Raw genomic sequence first — 20683 nt, forward strand, 5'->3', positions numbered from 1 at the left:
GACCCAGCAATAGCACTGCTAGGAAATTTACCCAAGAGATACAGGAGTGCTGACGCATTGGGGCACTTGTACCCCAATGTTTATAGCAGCACTTTCAACAGTAGCCAAATTATAGAAAAAGCCTAAGTGTCCATCAACTGATGAATGGATAAAGAAATTGTGGCTTATATACACAATGGAATACTACTTGGCAATGAGAAAGAATGAAATATGGCCTTTTGTAGCAACGTGGATGGAACTGGAGAGTGTTATGCTAAGTGAAATAAATCATACAGAGAAAGACAGATACCATATGTTTCACTCTTATGTGAATCCTGAGAAACTTAGCAGGAGACCATGGGGGAGGGGAAGGAAAAAAAGTTAGAGAGGGAGGGAGCCAAACCATAAAAGACTCTTAAAAACTGAGAACAAACTGAGGGTTGATGGGGGCTTGGAGGGAGGGGAAAGTGGGTGATGGGTATTGAGGAGGGCACCTATTGGGATGAGCACTGGGTGTTGTATGGAAACAAATTTGACAATAAATTTCATATTAAAAAAATACATATACAATGGAGTATTACTCGGAAATCAAAAAGAATAAAATGTTGTCATTTGCAAGTACATGGATGGAACCAGAGAGTATTATGCTAAGCAAAATAAGTCAGAGAAAGACAAATATTATATGACTTCACTTATATGAGGAATTTAAGATAAAAAACAGATGAACATGGCACAAAAAGAGACACATAGACCATTGGAATAGAATAGAAACCCCAGAACTAGACCCACAAACGTATGGCCAACTCATCTTTGACAAAGCAGGAAAGAACATCCAATGGAAAAAAGACAGCCTCTTTAACAAATGGTGCTGGGAGAACTGGACAGCAACATGCAGAAGGTTGAAACTAGACCACTTTCTCACACCATTCACAAAAATAAACTCAAAATGGATAAAGGACCTAAATGTGAGACAGGAAACCATCAAAACCCTAGAGGAGAAAGCAGGAAAAGACCTCTCTGACCTCAGCCGTAGCAATCTCTTACTCGACACATCCCCAAAGGAAGGGAATTAAAAGCAAAAGTGAATTACTGGGACCTTATGAAGATAAAAAGCTTCTGCACAGCAAAGGAAACAACCAACAAAACTAAAAGGCAACCAACGGAATGGGAAAAGATATTCGCAAATGACATATCAGACAAAGGGCTAGTATCCAAAATCTATAAAGAGCTCACCAAACTCCACACCCGAAAAACAAATAATCCAGTGAAGAAATGGGCAGAAAACATGAATAGACACTTTTCTAAAGAAGACATCCGGATGGCCAACAGGCACATGAAAAGATGTTCAGCGTCGCTCCTTATCAGGGAAATACAAATCAAAACCACACTCAGGTATCACCTCACGCCAGTCAGAGTGGCCAAAATGAACAAATCAGGAGACTATAGATGCTGGAGAGGATGTGGAGAAACGGGAACCCTCTTGCACTGTTGGTGGGAATGCAAACTGGTGCAGCCGCTCTGGAAAGCAGTGTGGAGGTTCCTCAGAAAATTAAAAATAGACCTACCCTATGACCCAGCAATAGCACTGCTAGGAATTTACCCAAGGGATACAGGAGTACTGATGCATAGGGGCACTTGTACCCCAATGTTCATAGCAGCACTCTCAACAATAGCCAAATTATGGAAAGAGCCTAAATGTCCATCAACTGATGAATGGATAAAGAAATTGTGGTTTATATACACAATGGAATATTACGTGGCAATGAGAAAAAATGAAATATGGCCTTTTGTAGCAACGTGGATGGAACTGGAGAGTGTGATGCTAAGTGAAATAAGCCATACAGAGAAAGACAGATACCATATGGTTTCACTCTTATGTGGATCCTGAGAAACTTAACAGGAACCCATGGGGGAGGGGAAGGAAAAAAAAAGAGGTTAGAATGGGAGAGAGCCAAAGCATAAGAGACTGTTAAAAACTGAGAACAAACTGAGGGTTGATGGGGGGTGGGAGGGAGGAGAGGGTGGGTGATGGGTATTGAGGAGCACCTTTTGGGATGAGCACTGGGTGTTGTATGGAAACCAATTTGTCAATAAATGTCATTAAAAAAAACAGATGAACATAAGGGAAGGGAATCAAAAATAATATAAAAACAGGGAGGGAGACAAACCATAAAAGACTCTTAAATATAGAGAACAAATGGAGGGTTGCTGGAGAGGTTATGGGTGGGGAGTAAGGGATATTAAGAAAGACACTTGGGATGAGCACTGGGTGTTATACATAGGGGATGAATCACTGGAATCTACTCCTGAAATCATTATTGCACTATATATTAACTAACTTGGTTAAAAATAAATAAATAACAAAAAATAAATAAATAAAATAAAATAAAAGTGTGTCACCCAGTATGGTAGCCACTAGCCATACGTGACTACTGAGCACTTGAAACATGGTTAAGTTGAACTGAGCTGTGCTGTGATTCTAAAATACACAGACTGAGTATTAAAAAGAGGATTGTAAATATCTGTCTTTATACTGATTACATGTTGAAATAATATTTTGGATGTATTAGATTAAATAAAATACACTATTAAAATTAATCTTCATTTTCTTTTCCCCCTTCTCAATGTGGCTAATAGAAAATTTAAAATCAAATTTGTGGTTAATGTTATAGTTCCTTTGGACAGTGCTGGTCTGGAAAACCTCTGAACACAGAACTCTAAGAAGTATATTTTCCAATGGGAGTGAGTGTATATCAGAGAAGGAAGACAGATGAGATGCTGGGCCGTGTTGAAATTAAAGTGGACCTACATGGCTCGGAAAAGAGGTCTTTGTGCAGCCAAATGGTAAGTGAGGGAATTAGTGTCTGGCTTTTGGAAATGAGAAAACAAGTCACTGAATCTTGGAATTTCATGATTTAAGAAATAAATGCCTTGTGGATCATCTGGTCCAGTAAATAATGTGAAGGAAATGCCTTGGACACAGTGTTGGAATGTTTGAGTTCTAGTCTCAGCTTCACCATTTATTAGCTGGGAGATCTTGGGAAAATCACTTAATCTCTTTTCTTCTATGTATAATGGAGGAGATAAATTTGCTTGACCTTTCTCAGAGGGTTATTTCAGGTATTTTAACTTATTCAAAAGTCCATTTGAAATTCTGAAACACTGTACAAATATAAGATATTAAAAAGACATTGCCTATGTTATAATCCTGGCTCAATCCAGCTGTACAGAGAGTTGTTGATAATTTTCAAAGTGAGTAATTACTGTATAGACAATTTGTCATTGAACATATTGGTGTCTTTGTGCTTATGTCTTTGCAGAGAAGCAAAAGAAAGTGAAGATGAAGAAAGCCAGAAGCTCCCATTTTCTTCTTTTTTCTATGGTAGTTACAATTTCCTTTGGATGAGAATTCTGGAACCTGACAAAATCAAGTAAATCAGGCTGAGATAATAAAATAGTATAAAAATTGCTGTAAGATGATGTTTCTGGGCTGAGCTGCTCACTCTGCCCAAGCTGGCATCTTCTTGGGTTGGCTCTTTTCAGAGGCAAAGGCAGCACAATGCTGCTCTCTGTTGTTAACAATGTGGCATGACCATCTGGGGCCACTTCCCTGTTTTTCTTGAACAGTGAATTCTCCAGCCTCAGGGTTGTTAGAAGTTCCTACAAAGGAGCCAGGAGAAGCCAGTGATGCCTGTGGCATTCTCACCCCTTTGCCAGCCTCAGGAATACTGGCTGAGGTTGGGTCAACAGGTTGGGAGACAGACAGCTATGACTCCTCAGGCCTCTCCTCCTTGCCTGTTGCTGGACTGGACCCTCAGGGAGGCCAGTGTTTTCCCGGGCCTCTCTGTTCCTGTGCACATCTGGAGCTAAAACTCAGACTTCATTCCCTCAGCTCTCAATTTGACTCAAAGAAGGATGGGCAAATGTAAATGTCCTCTGACTATCCCACCTTCCCAGTCACCTACTGAGGTGAGGGCCAAGGGGCTAGAATTCTGGAAGGTGTCTTTGAAGTTTTTATAAAACTCTAGGGGCTGAGGGCCATCAAAAGGAAATCCCTACACAGTGTCCACCTGTGGGATCAGACCTAGCTACACTCTGGAGAACACAGGATTCTTTAAAATTCCAAAGAATTTTGAAATAGCGTTCCTTTTGATAACCAAATTAATACATATTCTTTGTAGAATATGTGAAAGATATGAAAGATACTGTGATTATACCCCCATAAATTATGTATTATTTTGCTTTATGTTCTGCAATTCCTTTCTTTATATTTCATATAATTAACAAAGGACTAGGACCCAGACTACAATGGATTAAGTATTCCTACTTTAAAAAATGAGAAATAAGCAAATGATCTAGTAAAAGATTATCAAAAGATATGAGTAAATAGTTTAGAGAAGCTGTAAGTGTAATGGTGAATATACATAGATGAAAAGACACCCAACCTCAATCCAGGAAATGAGACTTTTCCCACCCAATTTAAAAAGTCTGATAACAGCAAATGTTGGTGGAGATATGGGACATTGGGAACATTCATATCCCACTTTAGAGGGTAGGTGTGGTGTAGCTTCTTTGAAGAAAATTTTCTAACATCTAGTGCAGGTGAAGATGCAATTCAGCTTATTTTCCATGACTGTATATATACACACACTTAAAATAAAATTGGAACCATTCATTAATACTATTTAACAACCCGCTTAAGTAAAGAGCTTAACAATATATCACGAACATTTTCCTGTTGTTAAACAAGAAAACTTATTATTAAAAAGCCTCCAGCAGAGGCTCCTAATCCATGCTTCCTCTCTCTGCACTCTGGGGGGCCTAGCATTTGGTGCTTCTAAAACATTTATGGACTCTGACTTCAACTAGTCCATATCTGGACACTACTGTCTTTTTGGCTTTCTTGTCAAGTCTCAAACCTCCAGAGTGGCTTTTCTACATTTTCTCCATTTCCATAAGCATCTAATTCTACATAATTTTTACACTTAGCACATGATTTGACCTTCTTTTTTTTTAAATTTTTTTTTAACGTTTATTTATTTTTGAGACAGAGAGAGACAGAGCATGAACGGGGGAGGGTCAGAGAGAGAGAGAGAGACACACACACAGAATCTGAAACAGGCTCCAGGTTCTGAGCTGTCAGCACAGAGCCCGACGTGGGGCTTGAAGTCACGAACCGCGAGATCATGACCTGAGCCGAAGTCGGATGCTTAACCGACTGAGCCACCCAGGCGCCCCATGACCTTCTATTTCATAGAAGAATTAGGGATCATTAGAGAACTCTGTTTTTTCCCATTGACTCTATACATTTAACTGCATTACTATCTGATTTTGTCTTCTTCTTTCTGTTAACAATAAAAGAAGTGTTCCCATTCCTGCCTCATGCCAATCTCTATTCCTAGGCTTTTGAACTCATGACTTTAACCTTATGTGATCACATAATGCTTCCATTTCCATATCCTCAATATCTTCTACAGCAGTTAAATATTTCAAGTCATTCCCAGCATAAATCATGACAAAGTGGCTTTGACTCAAGTCTTCCTTCAGATACTGTCCTAGCTCTTCTCTCCAATACAGGTATAGTGAAAAACTATGACACATTAAAAAAAAAAATCAGACTTCTCTTTTCTCCTTTTCAAACAAATCTATTCCTAGACATAGTTGGATAGTCCAGAAGTGGGCATTTGACCCAATCTAGGTTAATTGGAGTTCTTCCCTAATTTGTTTGTTTATTAACCTGGGTATTATTACATTATATGGCTATACCACGATTGTTAATCCATTCCCCTGTTGGTGAGTTTTTGGTGTTTCTAGTATTTTCACTATTGTAAATAAAGCTACTATGAACATTCTTGTGCAAGTCTTTTTGGAGGCATTTGTTTCCATTTCTCTTAGATAAATACCCAGGAATGGAATTTCTGTGTCCTATGGTAGATGTATGTATAAGTGACCAAATCAGACCACCCCACAAAGTGCTCCTTTGGCATAGTAATTATTTTAAATTAAAGTTAGTTTAAAAAAAAAAACCAGCCAGTGCAAGAACACTCCTACCCTGCTTTGTCTCCAGAAAGCAGGAAAGAAATCTCCTATATGAAAGTTACCCTCCCTGTCCAAGAGGCATAGAGATATCCTTATCAACAGAGAGAGGGGATTCAGGGCCAAGAAGCCTTTATCAACAAACTTTCTACTTTTTACTAATTTACTCCCCCAGCCCAAATTCTGTGCAGAATTTCATAGTCATTGAAGCTCCCAAACATAAGTCTTCTTTGTCTTGTCAGTTGCCTGCAGAGTTATTGTCTCTTTATCTAAAAAATATAAAAACTGCCTGCCTTGGCCATTTCTTTAGATCTCAATCTCATTATTGGGCCTCCATGTGCACATAATTAAAATTTGTTTTTTTCTTCTGTGAATCTGTCTCATGTCATTTAATTCTTTTTTTTTATTTTTTTTTTTTAACATTTATTTATTTTTGAGACAGAGAGAGACAGAGTATGAACAGAGGAGGGGCAGAGAGAGAGAGAGACACAGAATCGGAAACAGGCTCCAGGCTCTGAGCCATCAGCCCAGAGCCTGACGCGGGGCTCGAACTCACGGACCGCGAGATCGTGACCTGGCTGAAGTCGGACGCTTAACCGACTGCGCCACCCAGGCGCCCCTGTCATTTAATTCTTAGACTAGCTAGATTTGTGAAGGGTAGAGAAAAAATTTTCCTCCCCAACACATGTTTAACTTTATAAGAAACTGCTAAGCAGTTCTCCAAAGCAATTATTCCATTTTACACTCTAACTAGGAATGTACAAGAGTTCCATTTGCTTCATATTTCCACCAATATTTGTTATAACCAGTCTTTGATTTTAGCCTTTTTAGAGAGTGTGAAATGCTCACTGTGATTTTAATTTGTATTTTCCTGATGCCCAATGATGTTGAGCATCTTTTTGTGAGTTTTTTGACCATTTGTGTCTCTTTTCTGAACTGTTGGTCAAATATTTGACACTGGAAGATCATGTACCTTCCGCAGGGTATGGCATTTTATTTACCATCGAGTATATTAAACTCAAGACAAGAAAAGAAAAGCACTAAGCAGTTCAAGCCAGGCATAGAAATATCTTGAGGTTAAATTAAGCTTTTTAGTGAAATTTTGTGCAAGGGCTCCTCTTCTGCCTTCCCACCAGCCATCGTTTCTAAAGTGCCTTTCCCATGTGTTCTTGGGCAGCCCCTTCATTCTTTAGTTTCTAAGCTGTGCAGTGGATGCTTAGGCTGCTTGTGACTGTTTCTGATATTACCATTCCTCCAGTCCCACCAGGCAGACTGCAGAGTCCCAGCAATAGCCCTTCTTGTCTTGTCATATGTCCTTTCTGGCTTCACTTGTTACTTCCTACCCTATTAGTCAACTCTTCATTATGTTTCCTGGTATCCCATGGACAAATAAACAAACAAATGAATAAATCAACTCACCAGGATCTGTGTGCAACTCCATCATAGTAATAACTGGCGTGTTATGAAGCATTGCAATTTATAACATGTTTTCACACATATAATTTATTTTTAACGTCAAAACAGTCATGGGGCATCATTATCATCTCCATTTTACAGATGAGGCAAACTAAGGCTCAGAGAGGTTAAATGAGTTGCCATGGTAATCATCATTAGTTGTTCTTGAGAAAAGAGAGCTGTGACTGGGATCCACAAATGGCAACATGGAAGAGGCAACCCAGTCTCTAAAACCACAGACCAATGCTGAAAAGGAGGTAGATATGGATGAGAAAAGAAAGGGGACCAAGCAAGCTTCAGATACTGAGCTCTTATAACTCCAAAGGGTGCTGACCTAGGCTAGCTCAAGGCACAAGTGCATCTCTTTCTATGATATGTTTTGAGGAGTCCCTCAAGGAATTCCCACATTCCCTTATTTGGGCACACACAGTGCCTCCGATTCCATAATCATTTTTCTCCTCCTATTAATTAGGACAGTACTTCTTAAACTTTTCCACTGAAGCTTTCTCAATGGCAGAGGCACATAAAGGCCACTCTGGGTGGGTGGTGGTCTGGAGCAGAGTTTCAAGAGGGAGAGAGAGACATTTCTGAATCTGGTGTTTTATCTTAAACTTTAATGTAGAATTCACATTTTTCTCCACAATAAAGTTTAAAAATACATGGGTATTTTTAAAACACATGTATTTTATGATAAAAATAATGACCCTTTTGCAAAAGTGTGTGTGTGTGTGTGTGTGTGTGTGTGTATGTGCATGTGTGTGTTATCATGTTTGTCCTCTGGTTTCTGTATTCTTTTGGCAGACTGACTCATTTCTCACTGTAAAAACAAGATTTCAGGAATTGAAAGCCCTGGTTAAAATTAAATTGTACCTGACATGATATTACTTTAAGTTTCTGTCACTAATTAATACAATTGTTATCAGATTAACCTAAGGGAGAGTAGGACATTGAGGTTAGGAAGTAGAGAGTCAACAGAAAGAAAAGTTGAAAAATTCTGTGGAATTGCCATAGTATTTGAGTTTTGTCTTGGGTCTGAACATCACAGTTGTAGTGATTGTCCCAGACTGTGGCCTCCACCTAGCCCCAAACTATGAGCAGCAGTGATCAGAACCCAGATCTGAGACTTTCTTGGCAAAAAGAATCTTGATTTTTTCAATTTGTTATATTTTTCAGCCACTTACATTATTTTGGGCAATTTTGAGGCTACTTTGACATATGAAAAGTTGAAACTTTCATTGGCCTTACTCATATCTCCTGCAATTCACCAAGCCTGACAGGAAAAATCTGTAGCTATGATTGAGACCAACCAACAAGCAAGCAAGCAAGCAAACAAACGACACCTCTTTCTTACTATCCTTGTCAATGAAAATGGTTGATGACTAGGATTCTGAATTCAATTCTGTGCCTATATATGACAAAGGAATTCTACGATTTGCCAATTGCAAGATAGAGAAGAAAATGTATTTTGAAAGCCACCCTAAAACACAGGATGACTTTCATGGAATTTGTGATTTTGATTAAAACTAAAATGAAGTTCAAGTTTTTCATGAAAAACAGTAAAAACTGTAATGTAGACTTAATGCATATTTAATCCTCTCTGCTTGACCTCCCACAGTATTTTCTCTTTTGGATCCAGTAGATTGTTGGAGCCAGAGGAGAGCTTGGAGATCATCTGCTGTCATCCAGGTTTATAAATGGGAAAATGATGTCTAGAATGGTGACCTACCCAAGGGCCCTCAGCTGGTTGGAGTCAGATCTTAGACCGCAAGCTGGATCTCTAGACTTCTGGGCCAGAGCTCTTCCTGCCACACCCTGTTTTGGTGGGACTGATGGAAAACAAGTTGTTTTTGTGGAACCTACATACGTCTTGGCTTAAGGTCTCTTGCTGAGGTCATTTACATGTTAGGCATGACTGGAGTCCTCATCCCTAAGGCCAGGAACCACAAATGTATTATTTGGCTACCAGAGGCTATCAAAGAATTGCTATATTGAAAAGTCTTAGAGGTGGACAACTGACTGGGAGGGGAAGGAGATCAGGGAACTGGTCACAGAGTTCTATTTGTATAGCAAGGACATGTTTTGCATATAGATCATATTTTTATTTTGGGAACTTGGGGATGCTGATGGAGATTATACCAGGTAACTGGTCCCCCCCAAGCTCCTCCTGGCAACATCAGTACAACTCATATGCAGAGTCACTGTTGTCACCCCCGGGAAGAGATGGGGAATCATTTAGTAAATTACTTTCTAAATATCAAAAATTTTCTCAGATCTTTATACAATAGTACCCACACTTAACCATTACTGGGTTGTAGATTATAGTAGTTAAAAGTTATACTTTAGAGCGCAACAAAGCTGGGTGCAGACCTTGGCCATGCACCTTATTACTGTTGTACCAGGCTTACTATACAAGCTCAATGCATGTTATTGGTGGAGAAGATATAAAGTGACAAAAAGCCACTGTGGATTCAGTTAACTCACATTTGTATTTAAAAATTACAACAGCATCTACAAACAAATAACTGTGAAATATCTGCAATTGGAATCATTTATTCAGACCATAGACAATGCTTTGAATTGATTGATTTGAACCTATTGTAATAATTACTGTGCAGGGTCATTGATGCATAGTGCTAGCACCTTGTACATAGTGGAAGAGCACAGATTTTGGAATCTTATAGACCTGGGTTCAAATCCCAGCTTTGCCATGTCCTGTTGTGCCATCTCTGACAAGTTGCTTAACTTCTCTGAGTCTCAGTTTCCTCATCTCTAAAATAAGGAATAATACCTACCTTACAGAGCTGTTGGAGGATTGGATTATATAATGCACATAGAAACCTGATGTATGATGAGTGTCAAATAAATGTTTATTTGTATTCTCACAACTTGAGCAAAGCTTAATAATCCGCATCAGTTTGAAAACATTTATTTAAATTGCAGAAGACCTGGGCATTAAGACCTTCATGCCCAGAAGGACTTATAACTCTACTATATGAAAACAGGGAGAAGAGTAAAATATGCTTCACGTTTAACAGTACAGTACTTTCAGTGTTTTATTTTTAAATAAAAAATACTCATGGGGGCCTTGAGTACAATGTCAATGTGATGTTGCCACTGTTAATGGTGATGGCTCATTTGTTCCTGAGGGAAATATTGGAGAAGCTGGACCCATGTAAAACCTCTTATTAAAGAGTGGCCTTGATTACAGCACCTGTGGTGATGGTAGAGCTGTCTCCCTTCCCCCACCACAAGTCATTTTCATGATAGTCAGGGCAGGAATCATCATTGGTTCAGAACATCCCTGCCCTCTCTCCTCCCCCCACCTTTTTTTTTTTTTTTTTTTTTTGGAATAGAAGACTGGAGGCCACTTAAAAGGAAATCTATTCTACAGACAGGAAGGCAGTCAGGGCAGAAGTGAATGTAATGAGATAGTGCAGAGATCAGCTTCATGAAGGCATGATCTCCTAGAAGTTGTGGTTTATTCATTGCCAGGGAGCCTGGCAAGTTGGTTGACTCAGGCCCTTCATCTTTCCCATCTCCTGCTCAGTCTCTCTCACACCTGTCTTCATCTTGTGGATTTATGGAAGGATTGTGTACAGTGTTAGAAACTTCTCATACATGTGAAAGGGACCCATATAAAACTTCCTCCCCTTTGGAAAATGTGCTTTGTCTATTTCAAAAATGTCTCTTCCATTTCCTGTTCCCAGCACTGCACAATGTGCTTTTATCTCTTCCTTTGGACATAAATGTGAAGAAAAATACTCCATCCTTGATAAAAATGTTCATACCTGGCCAAATCTTTTTTTCCCATTTCCTCAGATAGTTTGGGAAACCAGCACTCATATTGCTACTCCCTGGCTTTGTACTGATCTCCCAGAGCAGGTAGTCAATCTTGGCTCTGTTTGTCAGTGTAGAATTGGAACAAGAAGCCCTGTGGCATATTAGTATGTGGATCATGCGACAATGGAATGAGGAACAAAGAGCAGGAGGCTCAAACTTCAGGCAAACAACCAATCCAGGAATGAGAGCTGCTAGTAGTTCCTGTTTATCTTTTTTATGCTAATTATCTGCTTCTTGTTCTCAAATTTAGAAGCTGTTGACCTACCTCAATTTTAGATACTGTCCACCAAATATATGCCTCCACTACAACTTGGGGGTTCATTAGATTAATTAATTAATAGTGGTTAATAAATGCTTTGAAATATTTTTATTAAAAGGGCCACCTAAGTCCAAAGTATTATTATAATCAGGTCTAATGAGGTCAGTGGCTTAAAGAGAGGGTTTTAAACCATATATAAACCTCCTCCAATGATCAGTGGTACAGGATGAAGGTAAGAAGAGGCAGGTGAGTCTACATGCTGGCATTTAAACTTCCCTCCACCGTGGCAGATCCACACTGAAGTCTGCTTGGACTGAAGCCAGGTACTCACAGATCTACCAACTAATGGATTCTTAAATTTTTTAACCTTTTAGGACGAAGGCCACTGCTTTGTTAAAGCCTGGCGTGCAAGGTAGTGCTGAGAACGGGGAACCTTCCCAAACTCAGAGGGGAGACTTTCTCTGCAAGTTCACAAACCAGGTTAGTGCTAGCCTTCTTGTGTCTTGTAGAACACTTAAGCTGTCTTTTGAATGACACCAAGAATAGAGTCAATGGAGGAATGTAGGGAGCACAGCTAACCTCTTCTGAGTCATGATCTCTAATGCTCTTCTCGTGATTTCTTATGATTTTCTAAGGAGATTGGTATAAGAATTGGAACAAAATTATGATGTAAGCAATCTTGGAGATGGGATGGGAGTGTGTGTGTGTGTGTGTGTGTGTGTAACATATGTAAGATATTCATAGATATTCATGTGTGTGTGTGTGTGTGTGTGTAACATATGTAAGATATTCATAGACTCATGTCAATATGAAGTTAGATTAAAAAGAGTTGGGAGGTTATACTTAGACAAGAGAGTGATTCAGTGAACCATAATACTGAGCCTATGAGAATACTATCTTGGAACTGGTGAAAAGGTATTATATTATAAATGACTCTAAACTTTTTAAAATAAAAACAAGTTTCCTTTAGGAACCTTTCAAGTTTTAAAATTAGCCAGTTTCTCTTTCAAATCATAACAGGTGCTGCAGGATAAGATTCACCACCATGCTATCCTCTATCCTGTTTTGGGGACTTGTTGCTCTCATTGGTAAGTCACTGATTGACATTTAGTATTGTTTTCAGGGTGTCCACAAAAATATGCAGCACAGTCATGAATCAGAAAAGGCAATGATTACATGCAATGGAGGGGTGGGCACTCCTAATCAGCCTGGCCATCAATCAACTGCTTATATCTATAATCAAGAGTGTATTCTGCTTGCCAAGCAGGTGAAGGTGATCTCAGTGAGAATTTATGGAACAGTGCCTTAGGAGGCAAGACATATGAAGATAAAATTATCAATACCAGGCAGTAAATAAGAGTTAAATGAATATAGACACAAAAGACACTAGTCTTGGAGGAGTTTAGGATGAAGAGTTCACATCTAGTCAGGATGTTGATACCAAAAGGCTTTCCTAGGGGATGTGATACTTGAGGAACGTTTTGTATTTTGATAAAAGAAGAAAGGAGTCGCTGAATGGGTAGAGCGACTTTAGTACAAAAAAGCAGAAATGGATGAAAAATATTTGGGATGCAATAAACAGATCAGCGTGACCAGAACAGAAGTAACGATTTCTGAAGGGAAGGCTAAAAAGTTAGGCTGGTGAGATGGTGAGGGACTTTGAAAAAGAAAAAATTGAAATTTTGGCTTAAGAAAAATAAAAAGACATTGTAAACAATGTCCAAATTGTCTTTATGAATAGAGTGAAGATTGAGAAGAAAGTGTTTCTAAAATGTTTAATTCTAAATTTGAAAAAGTAAGACTACAGAAAAGTGATGATTTCCAATTATTTATATGGTCAAAGGCAGGGGAACATAGTTTAGAATTTTTATTCCTTCTTTAATTCCCAGGTGACAGCAGAGTTACATAGCTAGTAGACTAATTATAAGCTACTATACTATGTTTAACTGAAAGGTGACTATAATTAAGAAGAGCCTGTGTGTTTACGATGTCAATACAAGTAGCGTAAAGTCCATGGTCATATTATAATCCCCTTAAATCAAACTTTGGTATGCATGAATCTGTTGGGAATCCTGGTTAAAGTGGAGATTCTTTGACCTTAAACCTAAAAACTGGCTCAATAGACCTAGTATGAGGAGGCCATAGATACGCATTTTTAATAAGCATACAGATCACTTTGATACTTGTGGCCTTTGAGCCACATATCGAGCATGGCAAAGGCTGGCTCTCTAGTGGAAAGAAATGGAAACTTTTGACATATGGACACTTGATACAGATAATTCCTTTACTTCTCATCCATCCATCTATCCATCCATCCATTCATGTATCTATTCACAAATATTTACTAAATGTCCACTTTATGTCAGGCATTGTTCTAGGTGCTGAGGAAGATATAGTAGAAAAAAAATGTTCTAGTGAGAGAAACAGACAGAAAAAAAGAGAGGAAGAAATAAAAGAAGAAAGGAAGGAAGACATGTCAGATGGTGATACGTGATATAAATAAAATAATGTAAGGTAGTGGGTGACAAGGAATGAGGCATGAGTATGTTGCCTTTTTAATGTAAGTAGGAAAAAAGGCTCTTTAATAAGGTAATTTTAAAAAGTTTGTTGTAGAATGTTTCAAACATATAAAATGGGGGAGGGAATAGCATAATTAACTCCCATGGACCCATCAAGCATCTATGGTTTTCAACACTTTGCTATTCTTATTTTTATTTATCCCTCATCTCTACAAAAAAAATTTTTTTTTTGGTGATGGGGAGGTTGAAATATTTTAAAGCAACCCAAAACATCAAAACATTTCACCTGTAAATGTTTTAGTATGTGTCTATAATGTGTAAGAACCAGTTCTGGTTCAAGTAGAGATCAAGTTCTGGTTCAGTCCAGATCAAGTAGGGCTTGGAAGCCAGAATTGAATGATTGGAAAGCTATTGGAAGGTTAAGAGAGAAGACTGATATGATTCCAGGCATGTTTCCATAGACTACTCTGGCTGCTGGGGATTAGACTGTAAAGGTGGAGGAGGGAGGTCAGTTAGGAGGCTATTACAATAATCAAGATTAGCAATGGTGATTTGGACCCTGGTGGTGGTAGCAGAGGTAGTGAGAAGTGGTTAGATTCTGGATATATGTTGTCAGTCTGCACCCTCACTCACAGCTTCCATGCCTCTATCTTACATATAATCTATGTCATGGAAATCTACTCATTCATTCATTCATTCATGTATATTTCCTACACATATTGTAGGCACAAGGTATACCGAGGGCCATGGAGAGTGCCAATGTGATGGTTCCTGCTCTTTGCCATCACATGGAAATCCACACTGCTTTGAAAAGCTTTGCTAGTTTCTGCTGCTTTTATTATCTAAATAGGCTTTCTTACTATTCTGAGTTTACTTGATAGTTGCACTGTCTGACTTCCTTGTCCATTTACAAACTTTTTTTTTTTTTTGCCTGTTTGTAGATGGGAGAGAGTAGATTGTGCCTGTATTTTTATTTGTTTAGATGAGTTTTGCTTTTTATTTTTTATTTTTTTTTAAATTATTTATTTATTATTTCTGAGAGAGAGACAGAGTACGAGCAGGGTAGAGGCAGAGATAGAGGGAGATAAAGAATCTGAAGCAGGCTCCAGGCTCTGAGCTGTCAGCACAGAGCCCAATGCAGGGCTCAGACTCACTAACCTGGAGATCACATGACCTGAGAGAAAGTGGGATGCTCAACCAACTGAGCCTCCCAGGTGCCCTGAGTTTTGCTTTTTAAACAAGTTAATCTTTAGAGTTGCTTTGTTTTCCTTTTAAAATAAATATTTTTAAGGAAGGGTTCCATTGGTTATGTGCCTAATTCTAAGAGAGTCTCTTTATACTGTCAAGTTAATCAGAACCAGATTAACTGTGATGAATGGTCCTATTTAAAAACACCATTTACAACACTAAATGAAACAACAGTTTTTTTTAAGTTTATTTATTTATTTTTGAGAGAGAGAGGAAGCTAGAGCAAGCAGGGGAAGGGTACAGGGGTGGGGGCGGGGGAGAGAGGGAGAGCCTGACGTGGGGCTTGAACTCACAAACTGTGAGATCATGACTCGAGCTGAAATCAGGAGTTGAACGCTGAACTGACTGAGCCACCCAGGTGCCCCAACATAATTTTTTACATCAAGTGTTTTAACAAACATAATTTCTTATAACAAATATATGTAGTCTTACGATATTAGTCAACAATCTTAGGAATTATTAGAACAAACTTTCCAACTTACAGAAAAGCTCTTTATCTCCTTTAGCAAATAGACTTGGACAGAAAGTCACTTCATAATGATAAAATAAAAAATAAGAATGAATTTAACTTAAATTTTTATGGTAAGTTAAATTTTATTTCCAAGTTTACTAATTATACTTAGAAACTCAAATTTGTAGAAACATGATATAAAATGGATATTTTAAGGTAATGGCATCCTTCTTTTTTATCTTACATGGTATTTTTACCCTTCTTTCTTACATTCCTAAACAAAAGCAGTTGTTAATATAAGTGCTTATATCTCAGAAGTATTTGTGTCAGAACCGTCTTAACATTTCTCTCAAAGTTCCTGCTTAAAACTCTAGTGTAGCAATTTTATTTATTTAAACATTTTTAATTTTTTTTTTTTTGAGAGAGAGACAGAGTGTGAGCGGGGTAGGGGCAGAGAGAAAGGGAGACACAGAATTCAAAGCAGGCTCCAGGCTCTGAGCTGTTAGCCCAGAGCCCGATGTGCGGCTGGAACTCACGAACTGTGCGGTCATGACCCGACCTGAAGTCGGAGGCTTAACTGACTGAGCCAAACAGACTCCCCTCTAGCAGCAATTTTAATTCTGACCAAGATTACAGCAAATGTTTTTGAGACCTATAAAAATTTGATTTTCATAATACTTTCTACAATGTTTGGAATTAAGTGCTTTATTAAAAATTTGGGGGGGCGGGGATGCCTGGTGGCTCAGTCGGTTGAGCATGCAACTCTTGATCTCCAGATTATGTTGGGTGTGAAGACTACTTTAAAAAAAATTTTTTTTAAGGTTGGGGTAAAGTGGGAAGGAGGAATCTTCTATTCTGTTTTGTCTAATGAACCATCCTAAGGGTCTTGGGAGGGACTTGGGGAAGAGTAAATCTATGGCTTCGCCTTTGGTTTAGTAACACTAATTATAGCAACTCGAGTGATATTTCTCACAGGCTTCATGTGAATTATCATTCTATCCACCAGGCACTTCTAGGGGCTCATATCCTTTCACTCAGTCAATGAGCCCTCACCTGCATCCCCGCCTGTACCACGGCTGCTACGGTGATATCATGACCATGGAGACCTCTGGTGCTTCTTGTGATATAACCAGGTTGATTAACTGTGGTAAGTGAAAAGCAAAGCAAACATTTGGCTTTCCCATTTTCATCATTTCCAGATTCATTTTTAGGAAGTAGCTTAATTTTAAAAAGGTATAATCACTGTTACAGCAATGATACCAAAATTAAAAATTAGAAGAAAGCAGAATCCTCACCAACCTAACAATCTGTTTCTTTTCATTTTCCCCCTATTCTTTCCAAACTTTGTCTTAATGGGTTTACTTCTACATATTGAAATGACTGTTTACATAAAATATTACATTCTGGCTTTGTTTTATGTTTTTTGTTGGTTTTTACTTCATGTTACAGCATGAGCATTTTAAGCACGCCTCTTGCTCTCTGTACATCTTGTCTTTTGAGAATCCTGTTCCAAAGTCTTCTTCATGTTATCCCAGTATTAGAAAATCAGCACTGGAAGCAACAACAAGGTCAATCTAATACTACCTCCCCCGATTTATAGATCTGAAAACTGAGGCTCAGCAAGAAGAGACTTCCCATGGGTCTGGAACTAGGTAGTGGCAGAACCAGACTCAAATTTAGGCTGGCTGACTTCTAGTTCAAGAGTCTTCCCAATGCACCAATGTGGCGGGTAGCAGAAGATCAAGAAAGAGAGCAGAAGTGGTATCTGCCAGTGGTTGTGAACCTTTCAAGGTTTATGCAATTAGAGATCAGAAAATGTCCTAGAATAGTTCCAAGATGTGGTCAGGCGCCGTGACTAACTTACTAAACTTTGAAAGCGGGTTTTCTTCTGGAGTAAACAGTTTATTTTCTATTGACTTAGGGATCCGTGGTTCTGAAATGTTTGCTGAGATGGATTTGAGGGCCTTAAAGCCTTACCAGATTCTGATCAAAGAAGTTGGGCTGAGGCATTGTGTGGACCCTGCTCTCATTGCAGCCATCATCTCCAGAGAAAGCCATGGTGGAGCAGTCCTGCAAGATGGCTGGGACCACAGAGGACTTAGATTTGGCTTGATGCAGGTACCTGGCAAGGAAATTTTCAGTCAGTCCCACTTCATCCTTCCTTTTGGAAGCTCAATCCAATCTGGATACTCATTTGCAGTACTTCCAGTCTTCAAAACACCCTGGTACTTCAGCATCATTTGCACTTCTGTATTTCTCTAACTTATCTTTGGTTATTTCATTCAAGATTTATCAGTTATTGGCTGTCTTCAGAAAAAGCATTTAATGAGTTTTATAATTATAGTTTGCAACTAATAAAATGTAATACACTTAATTGAGAAAATCTTATAAAGGGTACTATTAAAGGTGCCCATTTGGGGTTCATAAAATAGTAAATTTCATCCACGTAGATCAAAACACTATAATTAAGCTCTATTTGAAGGAACTTGTTTTTTTAAGCAAATTGGAGAAGACAATCCAAATTATTTGGATGTTTGCTTCCAGTCTTCATTTTAAATTGTCTGTAGAAACCCAGACTTTAGCTGTCCCAGTTAGAAACAAATTTTTATTTTTGACTGCAAGTATCTAGACATTGAGTGCTAATTATTTGTTTTGAAACAACTTTTTCATATATTCATTTCTATTTGAGAGCTTAACTAAAACTATGCCACATTCACATCTCCTAAATCATACTTTGTTTCTCCGACTCTCTTTTCGTGAGAAAAAGGACTATAGAATTGATTCTGTGGAGATAAAGTAAGGGGGCCGAGGCCACTGTCTGTGTACTTGAATACAAGGAAGAGAAATCAGGAATAGCAGAAAAATGCATTGTTTCATCTAGATGCTGACATTATTATCTGATTTTTCTAGCTTGATAAAAAAATTCATCACCCTGTTGGTACCTGGGACAGCAAAGAACACCTATTGCAGGCTGTTGGGATTCTAACAGACAAAATAAAGGCAATCCAGAAAAAGTTCCCCACGTGGAGTGTGGCTCAACACCTCAAAGGTAGGCCATATTTGTGGAGCTTTGTTAAAAAGTTCAGTGAGTGAGACCCCTGAAGACCAGATGTGCCCTGGGCCTCCCTGAGGGCATTCTCATGGGGTCAACAGTGGACATAGGAGGAGCTGCCGGATGACTGTACTAGTTTTCTCCAAACCACTGAGTTACTTTGAGTGGTCTTCCTTCCCAACTTCCATTTCCTCTTCTGCCAGACGTTGGCATTCTCATTACCTCTCTCCTTGGTTACTGAGCCACTGAGTGATGTCTTGAGTATTAATGCCATAGTTTAAAAGAATATGTTTACCTCCCTCTGATAGTTTTTTTTCTTGATGAAAGAAACTGTTAACCTCTTTATGAATTGTTTGAACGAATTTTTACTCTGTGAGAATTCTCAGTGACATCAGGGCTTTAGGTACCATGACATGTCCAAGTGGAGATTTCTGCTTGGTTGATCACAGATCTCCTCAAGTTCAGCATCTTCCAGACTGAATTAAGTCACTAGCTTCCCACTATAAACTTGCTCTTTCTTCTGCATTTTCTATCTCTGAAAGGTGTCAAAATATGTCTAGTCATTCCAGCCAGAAAAACAGATTGTTTTCTTAGGTTCTCTGGTTCTTTCTGTCTTCAGATCCAACCACACCAAGTCCTATTAACTCTACCTTCTATGGACTCATGGTATGGATATACCTCTCTCCTCCTTTAACATCCTTAATTTAGAACAAACAATTTCTTTTTCCTTGAAATCAGGGATCAGGACCAGGGAGCTTTTCCTCTATACATCAGAGCAGAGCATAATTATGTTAAACACATAAGTAGCTATTGAAGATCAAAATTCTTGGGTAAAATACACCTACACACACATATCCCTACATAGAAATGATTATGTCTTGGATACTGTTGTGCACCCTGAACTCAGTGTGGCACCCATCCTGGCACATAGTAGGTGCTTAAAAACATTAACTGAATGCCTAAAAAAGTGAGTGAATAAGTAATTTTTTAAAAATGAGTAAGCTATTTAATGGCTGAGAGAATGTTATAAGCATTCTCAGACTGATTTGCTGAGGATCTACTTTTGCCAGACCTGGACTCTATAAGAAGCAAATACGACTTTTGTAGCAAGAAATACAAAGGACTTTTAAAAGGAGAGAGAAGGAAAGCAATCTGGAATTTTCCCAGAGATTCTTGGGGTAGTTGATCCTTTTAGGAGGGGAGGAAAAGGGAAGGATCTGGGACTGTGTGCTTTGGAAGATTTACCTAGGGGGCTTACATCCTGGGAATGCTCAAAGCTGATTTCTGCTGAAAGTTAATGTTTCATTCTGAACTTCTGTTTCATTTCAGGTGGTCTCTCGGCCTTTAAGTCAGGAATCGATGCTATTGCAACCCCGGTGGACATAGACAATGACTTGGTCAATGATCTTCTCGCCCGAGCTAAATTCTATAAAAGACATGGCTTCTAGGCAAAGCTCTATGGGTGGGCTGAGTTCGCAGGTATTCAGATGGCCCCCCTTTGAGAGTTTGAAATGGATGCGTTATACCCAACACTGGCAAAGAAATAGCTGCAATTATGACAGAAAATTCATATCTCAGTTTTCTTAATGCAAATAAGCATTAAAAAAGAAAAGGAGGGGCGCCTGGGTGGCTCAGTCGGTTGGGCGTCCGACTTTGGCTCAGGTCATGATCTCGCCGTCCATCAGTTCGAGCCTCGCGTCGGGCTCTGTGCTGACAGCTCAGAGCCTGGAGCCTGTTTCAGATTCTGTGTCTCCCTCTCTCTCTGACCTTCCCCCATTCATGCTCTGTCTCTCTCTGTCTCAAAAATGAATAAACGTTAAAAAAAATTTAAAAAAAAAATGAAA

The 20683-nt window shown here is 38.8% G+C and overlaps 1 protein-coding gene across 1 annotated transcript; it reads left to right on the forward strand.

Moving 5' to 3' along the window:
- Positions 1–11791: 11791 nt before the first annotated feature.
- On the forward strand, positions 11792–20322 carry LYG2 (lysozyme g2). The gene is made up of 7 exons (XM_047853787.1): positions 11792–11815; positions 11944–12049; positions 12590–12657; positions 16794–16934; positions 17709–17905; positions 18698–18836; positions 20169–20322. Exons 3-7 carry the CDS (start codon positions 12615–12617, stop codon positions 20285–20287), a joined length of 639 nt encoding a protein of 212 aa, XP_047709743.1. The 5' UTR covers positions 11792–11815; positions 11944–12049; positions 12590–12614; the 3' UTR covers positions 20288–20322.
- The last annotated feature ends 361 nt before the right edge of the window (positions 20323–20683 follow it).

This window comes from Prionailurus viverrinus, chromosome A3 (genome assembly GCF_022837055.1).
Source record: "Prionailurus viverrinus isolate Anna chromosome A3, UM_Priviv_1.0, whole genome shotgun sequence".
In the NCBI taxonomy this organism is placed as follows: Eukaryota; Metazoa; Chordata; class Mammalia; order Carnivora; family Felidae; genus Prionailurus; species Prionailurus viverrinus.